General features: G+C 34.7%; 1 protein-coding gene across 1 annotated transcript in view; it reads right to left on the minus strand.

Annotated features, from left to right (window-relative positions):
* The window catches only part of PPFIA2 (PTPRF interacting protein alpha 2), a 325,682-nt gene that overhangs the window by 57,659 nt on the left and 251,163 nt on the right, over nucleotides 1–16,860 (minus strand). The window contains exons 8-10 of the mRNA XM_082777242.1: nucleotides 9,387–9,608; nucleotides 7,435–7,581; nucleotides 5,441–5,575 (exon numbers count right to left, since the gene is read on the minus strand). Of these exons, the coding sequence (XP_082633368.1) occupies nucleotides 5,441–5,575; nucleotides 7,435–7,581; nucleotides 9,387–9,608 (504 nt within the window). The remainder of the gene's footprint in view (nucleotides 1–5,440; nucleotides 5,576–7,434; nucleotides 7,582–9,386; nucleotides 9,609–16,860) is intronic.

Consider the following 16,860-nt stretch of genomic DNA (forward strand, 5'->3'; position numbering starts at 1 on the left):
TTTAGAAGCCAGTCTAGATAGATATGTTATTCACATTTATTTTTCAAATTAAAAAAAAGATTTTGAGTCTAAACAATGCAGTAGCTTATTTCTTAGGTGAAAATTGTCTTCTAAATATATAAGACAATTATGGTATTAGCCCTAACTATTACTTGGAAAAGGATAAGTGCAATTATTTCCAGAACCATATTTTTGAATGTACAATTCTTATAGTACACAGAAAATGTTCTTGAAAGAAAAACACGTTCTCTTAAGATTCGTGTATCTAAATCTGCTTATTTTATCACTTCCTGGTGCATTAACAATTCAGTAAGATATACCTTTTATTCAGTAACATATACCTTTTTGCATGATACTTAAGTTACCTTACTTCATATTAAAATTCCCACTAGAATAAGAGCTTTTGAAGACTCAGAAGTTTACTTTAAAAATATTGACTGGTTCTAGGTATGAGGCAGAGGCTGAGACACTTGTGTTAGTCATGTTCCTATAGCAAGAACCAAGACAGGATTGTGGTCTCCAAATTTCATAAACAGAAGCTGCATGTCTTCTGACTTGCTTTGCTAAAGGTCAATTAAGTTTTAAACTTTCTAAAATGTACTTATCTGGTTACTTGCTGGCAAACCTCACCCTACTTTTTTTTTTTTTTTTAGTATGACATAAATGCTTGTTTTCTAGTACTTTATACGGGAGGATTAGTAAGACACATGATGTGGTATTCAGCAATTAGCATTTAAAGCATTTACCCAGCACATTCAGTTATAAATAGGTTTAGTGAAATTGTGTATCTTTGGATTAAAAATATATGGACAAGAACTAACAAAGTCTGAGCCTTATAAAATACCAGCATGAGTCTTAATGCTCACTTTGCACTTTATATGCTATGACATAGCAAAGAAATAGCCAGTATAAGCCAGTAATAGACAGGAAAATTTTGCTTTGAGGGAATACTGAAGCAGCTTGTATTATTGATCTCTAACCCTGTTAAAACTCTGCTGATGCTCCTGCTGCTAATGCGCCCACAAAAAAAATGTTGCTTTCACATCATCTGTTACTGTTGGCACTGCACATTTTCTAGGTCTTTGCACCTTACTTGAAAAAAATCCAATTTCAATCATACTGATGCAGAAAGCACCTGTATAGTACAGGTGCTATAATTTTTTCTTCCTCATGCTGAGCTGCAGGAACAAATCTCAACTTTTCTAGTGGTACAAGCCAATTTCCACAGTTTTGAGACCTTGATGTTTGAACACCTGCTGTCTCCATATTTTCTACTGGCTTCTTATGGCACATATTCCTTTGTCTATCTCTTGAATTAGTGAGTTATTCAAGGATGAAATAATGTACTATTGAAGTGAGCTATTATGCAATTGGTGGTGAAAACAGGTGATTGTGGTGACTGAGCCACAACAGCTCAAAAAGTTATCAACTACTAATTATATGCTCACTTTTAGCCTATTACAAATAATGACATAAAACTTGTTGCCTTAAGTCACCCCTTTTCCTGATACCCAATCTTTCAGTTATTAGATATCCACACATTCTTGCCCCTCCTTTACCTCCTCACTACACTCCACACCTGGTATGTTTAGTAAGGAACTCCTTCCTTATAGCTCTGTCAAGATTGCTTCTTTCACTTTTTCCGCCTACCAAAAAGGAGGAAATCTTCTGTGGAAGGGGAGACACAAGAAGAGGAGTGGTTTGAGAAGAGAGTGAGTTGTAAATGTGGAGTTATCTTGGGCTTCCCTCCCAATTCAAGATTTTCTCTATTTCCAAAAGATCAGTCAACTTCCTTCTCCAGCCAATACATCATCTTATCTTTCTCCCTTTTTCTCAGAGCATTTTTTTTATCAACCATATCCACTGCTTGCAGGAGACCTTCTCTGTCCACTTTTCATCCTTACCTCTACAGCTCTTCTCATTTCAATTTATTACAGCTCCTTGCCTACTTAATGCAAACCAGATCCCTGCATCACCACAAAACAAGCATCATGACCCACTTGTCTCCAACTTTCATGTCATTTTTCTTCACCTTTAAAATAAACTCAATGTGTTACTATGCTAAATATGTTTTACTATGATTATGGTATATACAACTGGTGCTTCAATTTCCTCTCCTCCATCTCTGTGCTTCCCTGATGCAGCTATGAAGTACTACTGATATTTCTGGTGACCCACACAGAGGAAGGATGGAGTTAAATGCTGACTGCTGTCTTGTGATCAGAGAAGTGACGTGGTACCTCTGCAGCACAAGCGCCCAAGGGGAAAGTGACTGCTGGTGGGAGTGACCGAATGGAAGTAGGTGGATGCTGATTGTCTCTACTACACCCCTCCTTAAATACATGCAAGCAGAAATCATGTTTGACAAACTAACCATCTGAAGATGCTGGATGCTCCAATGTCTGCCCCTTCTAAGGAAAATAAACATCTTCCAGGATAAAGAAAGGATTAGTTAATAATTGAGGGTGGTTGTTTCTACTACCAACTGCCTCTTCTCCAGGTTAGGCAATCAGACCAATACTGTGGGAGTGAGTACAAAGTGGTTCAATGAGTCATGGCAGTTTCAACCTCGGGATACATGCCGAGAGCTGCGCTACTTCTCATGACCAGACAGAATGCCAGTGCGACGGCCAGGCAGGACAGCACAGTACATGGGATCATGCTGTTCCAGGTTAGTTTGCCACAGGCTGACTAACCCTCCAGTTGCTCACCCAATGGGCAGAACACAGTGAAAACAAAGCCAAAGAAAGGTTTGAATAATTTAGGTAAGTTTACGAGTACTTATCTGAGTTCACTGTACAGTCCAAACTTTTGGAAGTTCACTCCTTATGAACTAGTTTGGGCATGGAAAAGTAGCAAAAGACATTCACTAGCCCATATTAAAAAACAAAAACAAACGAAAAAAAACACTCAAGTTTTAAAACTGACACAATAGAAGGATCTCATTCCACATCCTTCTTCTGCAGAATCCCAACCCAGGTTTATTATGAGGAAAAGTATAAATTGAATACAGAATTGTAACATGCATATTTTAAGCTTGAGAAAAAAAATATCACATCCAAATCCAGAACGTGTTTGTTCTGTTTTATGTCCACATGTAAATAACCAGGCTTATATTTTAACCACAGTGAAGCAGTCAAGGTTTCCAGTTATCCCGTAGCATTTTCCTTTAATAAACATGTAAAATATATTAGGCTTAACTCACCTCTTTCACATGATTGTAACCCCATTAATCTCAGTGGAGCCACTTTCATTGAGGTAGTACAAAAGAAAGGAGAATCAGATTTTTTTTTTCTTTATTTCCCCCCCCCAGTGTAGATAAGCTAGTTGATTCAGGGGACTCCTCTACTTCGTATATGTTGACATTGCAGTGACCACAGCTCAGGTAGACAGACTTAAGGTAGTCTGAGGCCAGTTAATTTGAGCACTACTAACGATGTTTATGCTGGAACAAACCTCAACACAGACAAAATTACCTAGTGTTATTCAGCTCCTCAGGTAGGTTTTGCAACTTTCTTTGAATAGCTAGGTCATAACAGTATCCCAGTTAGCCAATATAAAACTACTTAATTAAGCTGCAGTGGCAGGTTCCAAGCTACATTTCTGTGATTCATGAAAATTACTGGACATCAAGCTTCAGAGCAGCTAGACCAGCACTTCAGTAAGCTATACAGTAGGCAAAGATGTCATACACAACATATGAACTCTGGACTTCTATGGCCTCTTGGACAAATTCTGACATCTTTCTTCATGGCATGTACTCCAAAAAGATCATTTTTATTTTTTTATTTTATTTTATTTTTTTTTGGGTGTAATCAGAGAGAGATGGAATGAACTTGCATTATAGCTGAATAGACTCATTAGAGTTTCTCTCTTGGCAAAAACTTTGGTAATGTACATCAATGTGAAATGGGGTGGAGCATCATCTCTGTTCACAGTTCTTTAACTGCATCCCATGAAATAATGCAAAAAGACAAACAGGGATGTATACTGCAGCTTTATGGTCACGATAACTACTGGAAGTCCCTGAGTATTCTGCATGACTGAAATGAAATTTCTTCTTACAATATTTGTCATTAATAGATGTTAAAGTATATGTTCAGGGAAAAATGCAGTTGAAAGAAAAGACATGCTTGAGACTGCAAAATACTTACTGGTGCCTAATTGCTGGAGAAATTATTCAGGAAAAAACATCTTAAAATAAAAAAAACAATATTTTTAAACTACTAATGGCATTAGAATATCTGAATATTTGTTGAACCAGAAACAACTGAAAAAAAGTTAAGTTGCCAAGGGATTGCTCTTTTGTGCACATGAGTTTTTGTTAAAGTGCAATCATACTTATTTAGTACTTCATGTAGCTCTCTTTTTGCTGTTGTTGTTGTTGTGTCCCCCCTCCCTCCCCACCCTCAACCCCCCCACCATTTTCGGTCTGCCCTTCAGATTCCCACCCATTCATAAAATGGGTGGGAATTTTCAAAGTGGACAGCACGAAATCTTGATTACTGAATAATGAAATCGCCTTCATAAAAATAAATAAATAAAAAAATAACCTTTTCTATGCTTCTGTGTTTCAACTAAATTACTTATAATCGGGTTTATTAATGAGGTGCTCAGCTCTTAAGGCTTTACTATAAATGAAATTTGAAAAAGAAAGCCATTACATATAAAAATGACTAGGCATATAAATAGATAGAAACATTCCTTGGCAATAGAGAAAGGAGAGCTTAGATAAACCAGAAGGGTATGTAATAGTCTCTTAAATGCATTTTACTTTCTTTGTCTGATTCTAAGATAGTAAGAATATATACATTGTCATTGTATGTCCTTATGACAGGTAATATTTGAACTCCAGTATTAAGCACATGCACACCTGAAAATATTAGTGGCCAAATATGATAACCACGTTACTGAAAAGTTATTTTTACCTTCTTATTTTTCTGAAAGAAAGCTACCTTTTTTGTTATCACAAAAAACAAACAAAAAACACATTTTGAGGTCTTCGGAGTTTCACATTTGTCTTTGCAAATGCAAAGAATCATTCAAAACAAGTCTTGTAAGTATGTACTGCAAGTCATCTTCACTTATGATGTACAAATCATCCCAGCTGCCATTAACATTTGTTTTATAGCACTTACTGGAACAAAACTACTTGTTGTCGCATATATGTGGTATATATTGAAAACATACGATTCCTTTGTACAGTGTAGGCTACCTAACAGATAACTACTTTACCTGTTATCAAAATGGTAAGAATTAAAAATACAGCATTGAAACTACTGCTGGTTAATACTGAACTTGTGGCACATACTTATCAGGAAACATCTGCTTTCAAATCAGCTCAACACAACTTTTGTTTTGTCCCTGAGGTGAGGAACCACAATGCAAATCAATATTAACAATGGGGCTTCTGAAGTGAACCTATTTCTCAGAGCAGTACCTTAGTCAGAGCTGCAATTCTCTGAGCCAGTTCAGCCTCCACTTCAGGTAAGGTTTCTGCCTTCCTCATTGTCTGCTGCAGCTTCTGCTCAGCCAGCTCTAGACGCTCTTGCAGCTGTCTGTTTTTGTCTTCCAGCTGAAGATAGATTAAAACAAACAAACAAACTGAAATCAGAATTAAGATTTCCTTTGGTTACTTAAGTATGGTTTAAACTCACAATATAGGTTTAGGTATTCCACAACTTGGGAGAACTTACTGGAAAGGTATTACCTCAAGCATGGAACTGTGTAGGTTGTGAATTTTACCAATGATGAGTGATTTGAGGCTTCAGGATAATATGACAGTGAAAAAAGTATCATAAAAATGCATTTATGAAGTTGAAAAAATACATCCGGTTCATGTGTTGCTTATCTAAGCAAAATAAAAGTATTGGTGCCAGTAGGATGATAATTTTCTAAATGGAAGCATTTTATCCATCTTACAAAAATGTTTATGCACAAACTAAAATGGGAAATAAATATAATTCCAGAATGATAGAATTCCTAGTGAATTTTCTGAGCAAATGGTAATATAATTGGAAATGTTAAGACTGACACTCGTTGCTCAGCTAATTCATTCATTATAATATCATTGTTGCTAGTTCCTCCAGGTTGCAGTGATATTGTTCATTGTGAAGCTATAATTGTCTCTTTTTACAAAAAAGTGATTTTGTTTAATATGTGATAAACATTAAAGAGAAACAGCAGGGCATTTGATAACTGCAGTATTTTCTGGCCTACCGAGATCTACCACGATTAAGAATTTTTTAAGTATTTGCTTTCCCCTTTGTTTCATGTTCCAAGTAATAAAAGTCACAATGAAGAAGCACTGTGATTTGAGATTGTTTTTAATCCTTCAAAAGCTTGAAGTAGGCTTTTCACATTGCATTGTTGCAAATGAACTTTAAGTCTGCTTGCATATATTCAAAGCTTAGTTCTACCGATCACTGCTTTGAGTAGGTAGACCTCCATAGCACAGCATGACTTACATTAGCATTAAGAAAGACTCAAAGGACAGATGCAGGTGTTTTGCTCTTCCACTGTGCTCCCCACCCCCGGACAGCTGAAGATACATCTTAAGTTAGTCACACCAAACTGGTAGAAGCTAGAGAGTTAGAGTTTTGATACTTTAATTTCCCTGAACATGTAGTCATGTACACATATATGCACACAGAGTGGTGTGTGTATGTGTGTAAATATATCTGTATACAGTCATAGAAAGAGATTGTCAGGTCATGATGCCTTACTTTCCATACAGCATTTGACATTGTTTGAAGATACAGGTGAGAAAAAAATAACGTCTGGGATACTGATGCTGAGGAGCATTTTCATCTTTTACAGTTTAAATGGTATTAACTTCATATGATTTCAGTTCAACTTGCATTCTTCAGAACATAAAAGTGTTTTCTGTTTACTTCACTCTTCAGTTTTTAGATTCACCGTAGAAAGAAAGCACCATAAGAACCATAAGAGACAACTGCATAATCACATTTGCTCTTCCCCAGTATTCGTAGATAATCTTAATAAAAATTTACCTATCCAATGTCAACATATGAAATGATTAAAATCTATTTTATGCAATTTTTTTTTCCTGCAGAAGTGAATTTCTTGTGCTTACACCATTTTTATTCTTATATATTTTACAATAAATTTAGAGAATCATTACATAACAAAGATACTTCACAATGATAATGCACATTTATGCAAGACAATATTAGAAAACACAGTTATTTCACAATGTTGAATGCACACATTGGTGTGGTATTTGTGGTTGTAGCAGCTGATATGAAGCTTAGAGGTGCTAAGTTAAAACCCTTTTTTTTTTTAGATTAACTTAATTAAAAATTAGCGGATTAACCTAGTGAAAACCTCCTACAGTAGATCTGCTCCTTTTTTGTGTGTGTGTTAATTTTTATTGTTTATGAAGAAAGCAACTAACTAATGCAGATACTGCACCTGACGTAGGATGGCTTCCTTGTTTGCAAGTTCATTTTCCAGCTTGTCATTCATGTCGTGTATTGAGGTGGATTCTCTCTGTGCACTGAGGTAGCGCTTCTCCAGTGTAGTGATTCTTTCTTCCATATCTTCCTTTTGTGCCATTGCCTAACATGAAAAAAAAAAAAGCAAGAACCATGCAATTAAAATGCTTCATCATCTTATACCAGTTTAATACTCACACTAAAGGTAGACAGTAATGTAAGGTGTGCCCAGCAATTTCTCTGTTTAAAGAAGAAATTATTCCTTTTGAGATTTCTTGCAATTAAGATATTAAAATTGTAGCTATTGAGTACAGCAAACAAGCAAACCTCATATTTAGTATATTTTTCTAGTTTTCAGTTGTGTTATATTACAATATGAAAGCAGTGGTAGTGAAGTGAGAGATTGCTTTTCCAGTACAATAAAATGAAAATATACATTAATCCAAATAGCTCATCCTAAAATGGACTATTATCCAGGTTATTGTTTTGCATATTTGCATATTACTGAAATAATGTATAAAAATAGTAATTACATACATAGTTCATTTTTTCCCTCTTACCTAAAGGAAAGAACAAACACAAAGAAAAAAGTATTGAGCAATGTATCCGAGTTACAATAACGGCAATTACAATACAATATTAAAGGAGCTTCCTAGATGCATACCCTTCATCTTTTGTGTCAGAATGAAATAATAAAGACGGGTAGCTTACAAATCACCTTTACAAACATCTTTCATGGTAGATTTCGCACTGATATGTGGCAATTATTCTACATGCAATGTGTTAGTGCCACTTTGCTTAAGAAAAAAAGGGTTGAAAACAAATAAACCTGTAGTGAATGTAACATGGTATACAAGAGCAAAATGGCAACAACAGCAAGTGGCAATCAAGGTGTCCAGGAAACAACAATATTCGTCAGAAAGTAAATGAGACTGGAGAGATTTGAGACCTTTCTAGAGAGTGGCTGTGGAAAAGGAGAAACATACTGGTGCAAAATATTTTTTGTAATCTTCTAAAACAAGATGTAGTATTTTACAAGGGACACCACATAGATGTGAAGATGTTTTTAGGCTGTGTCAGGTATCAGAAGTTCAGAAGGAGTATTTCTGCCAGAAAACTAGAAATATCAGGTTAAATATATACACATACATATGCATTTACACATACACATTGCATTTATACATAGACACATACAAGTGAATTAAATACCAATATTGTAGAAAGGAGTGTAACATATAAATAATCTATCTTCAAAATATTAAAACTGATAAAAAAGATAAAAAGAAACCAACTATCCACATATATTGAGACTATGTGAAAAGATATTCTGGAGAATACTGGGGAGCACCGCAAATTTAAGAGTAGAAAAGAAAAGGAAACCCTAAATATATTTCCATGACATACATTGATATTCCCTGATGTTTACATGCAGCAGGGAGAAATTTCTTAGACTGTTTCACTGGGAGAAGGGAGTAGTATATTGGAACTTGGCTAATGAAGTTGCCCCATAAGAATATACATTATAATTGATTATATTAATAATGGCCCAAGATTTTAAAAAATGTATTTTATATTATTTACATGGTCAGCATCTCTGTTAAATAAATTTCATCATACAAATGTGGCAATAATTGATATACTTGCCAGAATATGCTCTAGTAATGCTAAAACACAGAAGAGTTGGCCTTCTTCCTATGCGAGTTTCACATATATATATCCACTTTTAGGAATACAGTTTTATAAGAAATAGTATTAAAAATCTCTTTAATGTAAATTTTGTGGTTCCTGTGCACATGAGCTTTTGTTAATGCTCAGCTTTGCTTCTCGTACTCATTGATCAGCTTGAATCAATCTCATACCTATCAGCTTGAATCGGTACCTGAAGAACAACTATCAAGACATATGAGGTGAGTGTGGTGATCTGCTTACCTCTCTAATATCTCTCTGATATTTAGTGTTCATTTCTTCTGTTTTAATGAGCTCCTTTCTGGCGGTTTCTGCTTCTTGCTCTACCTCTCCCACCCGGGAAGACAGTGCAGCCAAACGTTCCTTCATTTGTGCCATTTCATAGTTCTGCTTTTCAAGTAGCTCCTGGAGTTCAACAACTTGACTGGCTTCATCATTTGAGTCTATGGAGCCATTTGATAAGCGCTGTTAATAGAGAAGTGACATTGTTTAACTTTTAATATAGACTCTATCTAAAGAATTCCTAAAATCAAGATTACATTAAAAGTTACAGAAGCAATTAGGGAAAAATACCACAATAATTTTCACTGGAGATGAGAGATGTACTCATGAAAAATCGCAAAAGACTAATATGAATTAATCAAGGGATTCCAGAATGTAATACAGGGAGGTGTAAATATTTGCATTAAGAGCAGAGTGGTATACAAAAATAGCTTTAGTTTGACATTATGGCTATTCAAATCCAAATTGCAGCAATATTACTCCTAAAGTGCTCCAAAATGCATGTATGAATTTCAGCCAAACTTGCACACCATTTAAACTTATTCATAATCCATTTCATTTGTAAAATAGCCCACACCGCAGACAGGAGGTAACACTAAAAATTCACCAATTCAATTCACCAGAAAGTTCTGAGACTTTGGTCAACATACTGGTTAAGTCTACGTCAGAAATTATTTCTGCTGAAGTAAATTGTGAACTACTGAAAGGCCTGAATGAATAAAGTTATAAAAGAAAAAAATGTCCAGAACATCTTACTGCCTTTGGAGTCTGATCCCAGGAATATGATTTACCTAACACATAAGAGATTCCAGGAAAGAAGTGTGTTCAGTAGCAAAATTTGCTGGCACTGGCAGTTCTTCCTTATAAAAGATAGTCATGTTAACCTTTACCACCATAGGCTAAGCGATGGTTTCACATGAGTTTAATTCTCATTTCCAAAAAACAAACAAACAAAAAAGTAATAAGAAGACCAACCAAAATTATCTGGTTTTAAAACATAACATGGAAAAATATATCAAAGTATTACAAATGGTTATAATTTGTCTTGATTGGGTGCAATCTTACCAGTTAAAATAATATCATCCAATATAGGAACAAAGTATACATGTATCACTGTAGCTGTCATTTAACCTGAGTTACTGATCTCAAAGAGCATAATGCAAGAACATTGGTCCTAAAGGGTTCTTGTTGCCCTTGAGATGGTGCGGTGTATAACAATGCATATATAAAATATGACTAGAAGGATTCTAGAGGAAAACAAGTTTGCACTCATTAGCTTTTGTGTGTTATTATTGTCAAAATATATTTATGCAGAAAACTAACAAATTCAAAGAATGTTACTCTGTTTAATGGCTTTATTATTCTTTCCCCAATCATCTAGAAAACAAACCCAAATCAAGACCACCTGCCCCTCCGTGGATCACTGAATAAGATTGTTTTCCTATAAGCATTCATTACATCAAATAATTCAGCTCCAAAATTGCTTTCTGTAGCCTAGTCAATTGTATTATCTGGGCATTTTATGTTGGTTACTGAACCATTGTTGATCTACTTTTGGGAAACCCAGGGAAAATGACAATGACAATTGGAAAAAATGTATTTACATTCACTTTGTTGATTGAAAGCTTTCAGTTACTCTACTTGAACCAAATTCCCATTAGTATGAAGCAGTCACGTAAACAATACTCAGGATAAAACATTCCAACCATCATTCTTTATTAGATTGTGTAAACTTGAGATAGCTTTTTATCTATGATTATTATAACCTGTTTTATAGCTTTAATCTCTTATATTAATTTTAGCAGTTGTCACAGAAGAACAAATTTTAGTGTATTTTGTTTTCCCTACAGTGTTCCATGAATTGCAGCAAGTGTGTTTACACTGAGTGTGTTTGTGCAGCAATTTTAGTGAGCTAGCAAATATGAAAAATACATAAATGGCATATGATCATGTACCCTATGTGATATGAACCCTAATCGTTTTGAAAGGGCAAGCTTCAATATCTAGAAGAACATTCACTGGCATAAATATATATATATATATATTTCCATTAATATAGCATTTATTTCTAGATGAATTAATAACTAACCCTCATATAAATTAAAAAGTGAAAGATCAAGTTTATTCTATTCAATCAATATCTGAGATTAATGGACACAAATAAAATGTAATGAGAATTAATTGCTCACCAACAGACAAATTCCATGATTGCCAATTATGCATGTAGGTATTTTGATTTATGCACATAAACTTCCCTCATATTTCTTTGATGAGCTCTTTGCATAAGCTGCTTTAATTATAAACATTGTTCACTTTTGCTTTATATTATTCCTGTATTAATATACACAACTGGTTGATACTTAAAATTTCCCAAATTTTTTTACAAAATATTTCAACACTTTAATATTTCTCAGGATGATTGAGATTAAAAAAAATATATATATTTTTAAATCCTAGTAAAAATAAAAAGCTCAGGTTAAAAATAGTGTTTTTAGATTTTTGAAGCATACTTTCAAAACTTTGGCTTAGGATTTTAACTGACATTTTGTCACTTTTTAATCTCCATGTTATTTTATTTATCTGCTATATAGATATATAACATGGAACAATCACTCAAAAAGGTCACTGGCAGAAAGTTATTAAACATTCATTCAAGACGTAACTGAGATATTATTCCTCTACTTCTCAGGAGGGTTTTAATTAACAGTTTATATGGTCATACTCTGCCTGCCTCCCTCCCCCCCCCCTCTCTCTCTTTAGTTTATATCTGGCTGAATTTTTTGTGCTGAAATATTTCTTAGCACTCAGAGAATTTTCTTATGATGATACTGTGTATTAATCAAAATACATTTGTAAACAAACAAGTAACTGAATGCTTATAATGCTGAAGTCTAAGTTTTAAATAGATCTCTGTTAACTATTATCTGAAATACTATGGGAAATCTTGTCAAAAGAGCATGTACAAAAAATGTTTCCAAGCAGACATTCTTACCTGTCTCATCTTTACACTATCCCAAATCCCCAATATATGCAAAAAATAGCATCAAATCAGTGCAAAGAGGAAAGAAAGAAATTGCTGAAAGTAATCTGAAAGACTTAGGAAGTCTATAAGGCAGGGTGGTAACATTAAAAAAAAAAAAATAAAAAAGTGATCAAAACATTCCTGCAGAGAAAAAGAAGACTGTAAGTGGTGCCCATATCTGTCTTACAAGTGATTCATTCTGATAAAGTTCTCAACAAATTTCACAATTCTGTCCATCAAATGCTATCATTAAAAGCTATAGATAAATAGACTCTTTAATTAAAAAAAAAATCATGAAATAAAAGTATCTAGCAATGGCTAGTTTTCTGCTTAAAAGAAACATGACAAATAGCTCATATGATCCACTACTTTGCATTTTCTCTTTTTACTAGCTTGTTTCTCTAATAAAAGATACTCCATTTGTTTCTATCACATTTAATTCTTTAGACCACAGTGTCACAGAAACAGTATCATCATATATTCTATATTTCATTTTTTTGCTTTCTATGGACACAGCTACAGGTCTGCACAGCTGCACATGTGGGCACCTGCTATACATGCTATAAGGGTCTCTACCTCTTTTCAACTCCATGGATTCCTCAATCAGATGAAAAACTTGTTAGCATCAGCCTTAATGACCTAATACAAGGTTGGATTACTTTGCTTGGGCTGGTTCGGAGCCAACAACGGTATGTTTCTAACCAGAAATATGGCACTTGCTTTTCTCATCACGGGGAAGAGAAAGAGAGAACAACAGCAAGAGGAAGGACTGCTGTGGGTTTTATTTATTTTCAATCCTTCCAGTCAGGTCTACCTAGATTAGGAGCAGACCTGAATCTATTTTAGTTATGTGATAAGATCTAGCTTATAGAGGGGATAAGGAAACAGAGAAAGCTGTTTCTCTGATCTTTAATTTCATTGCTAAAAATTACTACATTGTACAATATTACTTCACTGTGAATTCAGTATATTAAAACATTTCAACTATTCAAACAGTTTAACTACTAATAGCTTCAGCAAAAGCATTTTTCACCCAGGAGTCATTATGTCATAAAAAACAGTTTTGACTAGAAGCCGAAGTTGAAGCACACATGATGAAATCCTTTCTTAAGGATGTCACATACAGTAGAGAATGAATAATGACTTTACAAGAGAGCCTACAGACTACATTAGTTTACCTTATGAATAAACTCAGTTAGCAGGCCTAAAAAAAGAAAATGAAGCTATTTCTTAACTCTCACATGTGTCAACATATATTCATACATTGCTGTCTGATGGGCAACTTATCTCCATGACAGTTTCACTAATGTAATTTCATTAACTTTTCCATATAGTTTGAAGGAGTACACTGGGCTGTACTGAGGAAGGACATATTTAACTAAAAGAGCATAAGCCAAAAATTCCCAGGTAAAGATCAGAAAGTAATCATAAGCATCTCCCAGTAAAACAGGAGAAAGGATTGTGATTCTAGTGCACAGAGGTGTACTGGGTCTGGCTGGCATGGAATTAGTTTCCCAGCAGCAGCCCATACAGTGCTGTGCTCTGCACTTGTAGCTTGAACAGCACTGGTATCACACCAGTGTTTTGTCTATTGCTGGATACTACAAGCCACTAATTAATTATATATTTGAACGAGAACTTAAGCCTGGTGTGTGGTGAGAAGGAAACAAAGAACATCTCACAGGGTTATCTCTGAGCAGACAGCAGTAAAGATAGGATTCGTTTGCTTGATAAAACTCCTCCTCAGTGTATCTAAATTTATGGCAGTCCAGGTGTACAATGCCCTCCCTCCTCCCGCCATGCATAATCATTTTCAACCCTGATGACTAAATCAAGCTCTGTCTAACCACAAAGTACTGTTCAATAATTAAAAGCAAAAAAATTCTTCAACTTCCTATTAGAAACCAGGTGGTGAAAGCAACTCCATTTTTCTCCTCTCTCTTTTTTTTTTTTTTTAATCCCTAGAAGCATGTGCCTTATGTGTACTTTCTACTTTTTCCTAAGACATTCCCTAAGTTTTTTTTTTTTTTTTTTTTTTTTTTTTCTCCCCCCTCTCTCTCTCTCTTTAATGGAGTACTGGCAAGGTGGTTGCACTGTAAATCTACAATGTCAAAGTTGAAGCCCTCACCATGTTCTCAAGTCAGTATAATGTGGTTCTTTGAGAGTTTTTTTCTTTCTGAACAAATTTCTATCAGGCTCTCATCCTAATAGACAGGCTACCTTTGGCAAATAGAAAAATCCCTGAAGACTTCTGACACAATGTTACAATAGAACTATCTTAAAACAAAACAAAACAAAAACAAACAAACACACACACAAAAACAATAAAAACACAAAACCAAAAAACCCCTTCTGTTTAAGAGAAAAAACAATATTGATTTTATATATTTTTCTTGGCACGAAGTATAAAATCTAACATTAAAAATCTAACATAAAACATTTGCAGACAGTGAGTTTGATTTGCTTACTATGTGAAGGCTTATTTGCCAATATAAATACTGCAAATATACATAAGCAAAGAGCGCAAGCCTAGGCATTTTTTTTTCTGAACCTTATAAAATACCAAATCAGAACATATTTATTTTATTTTATTTTTTCCAGCATGAAGTTGGCCAGGAAAACAATAACCTAAGACATATGTAAAAAATAAAAGGATGGATGCGAGCTAGGGTTCAGCAAGGAATTGTTCTCAGAAAGCAACATAATATTTAGAAAAGGCTAAAACGGTTTTCAAGTACCAGAATCTCATTGCTGCAGAAGCTTTTGGAGACTGGAATATGCTCCATTCACCTGCCTTCAGATATGACATATCCTCATATCTGCCATGAGCCTGTGACCATAATGCTCATGCTTACTGGCCTCCAAGATACACCTCTTTCACATGCTGGCGGCATCTCAACCTAAAGAAAGAATGCTGAATCATTTCATTTTGTGAGGTTTCTTACTCCATCTTCTACAAAGGTGGGTGCTAGCAGCTCTTCTATAAAATATGGCTGAATTTTGGTCAGTTGCTGAGGTGCTGACATGGCATTCGAGGTATAAAAGCTTTCCTAAACTTCATATGGAATATACAGAATAGTATAAATCACTTAGTATAAATCACTTTTCAAATATTTTGGAAATGAAATATGATTAGCAGTAGTACTGATTTTAAAACCTAAATTATGTTTAAACTCTCTTTGGAATAAGATAAGCCCTAAGAATAATAAACATAGAAAATTCAACCTGAGAATGAATAGGGAAGAATTGCCATATAGAGCTCAAAAGCTTTAAAATAGTTTAAGCAGACATTTGAAAACACTGTCCCAAATCTCAAGAGAAAAAGATTATTTTATGCAGTGGTAGGTGAAGATGTTACTCATGACTTAGAAAAGTTGTCCATGAAAGCCAGAGCTTCACAGGAGAGAGAGAAAAATTATGTTTTCCATGTGAAATAAAATTGTAGAAACTCTGTAGTTTAGAAATAATAAAAAGGAATTAAAATAAACACCAAAGGAAACTGAATTATACACATCACTTGACTTTATGAAAGCAAGAGTAAAATTTAATGCTGCAAAAAGCAACGTTTAGTGATGCTATTTGAGATAGTAAAGAGATAGATAAGTAAAAATGAATGGCAATAGTTACCAGATGATGCTCTTCACTATAGCATAGAGAGCTTTTATCCCTATTCCGTTTGAATGCCTCATGCTCAAAAAGGTTTAGAAGAAAGTAAATGATATTAACACAGACACATAGCAGTCCAACCACAACTGAGTTAAACTACAAGCAAAAGTAAACTGATCATCATCCATAAAATCAGCATACAAAACAAGATCTTAAAAGCTATACCAAAACAAATAGCATTACACTGAAGATGTCACAGTGATTTCTAAGTGCTTGTTTGTCTCTTTATCTTTCAAAGCTATGCTACTTCCCTAGGTTTTTCCACGTTTTGGTCTGTGTCAGGCAGTAATATCATAATCATTAGAGGCCTCCTCTTCAATTACCCTGAATTTTCCCCAGTCTCTAATCAACTACCAAAGCCAACATTCTCTCAAATTTCTTCTCCCCCGCTACCCTGACATACTCATGTAAAAATAGCTACCTTCTCCAGCACTTTTCTCTCCAAATGTCCTCATTGTCTTGCTCTTTCTTTCAAGCCATCAAAAGACTCCACCTTTTATTACCACTTTAAAAGTCTGGAACAATTCTGCGTCCTGATCAGCTTTCAGCTCATATTCTTCTTTCTGATGACTGTAATCATCTGTCATGTTCTACTCATTTTGCAAAATGGGGCAGGGGGATTAAGAAAAAAAAAAAAAAGTCTACTTGATGGGTGGGCATTTTTCTTCTTGGAGATAGTTCCTTCCAGAATGTCTACGTATTTCTGTTTTGTACTGTTGGAAAGAATTTCTGAGATTTCACGCAGGA

The sequence above is a fragment of the Aythya marila genome (assembly GCF_965140915.1).
Source record: "Aythya marila genome assembly, chromosome: 1".
In the NCBI taxonomy this organism is placed as follows: Eukaryota; Metazoa; Chordata; class Aves; order Anseriformes; family Anatidae; genus Aythya; species Aythya marila.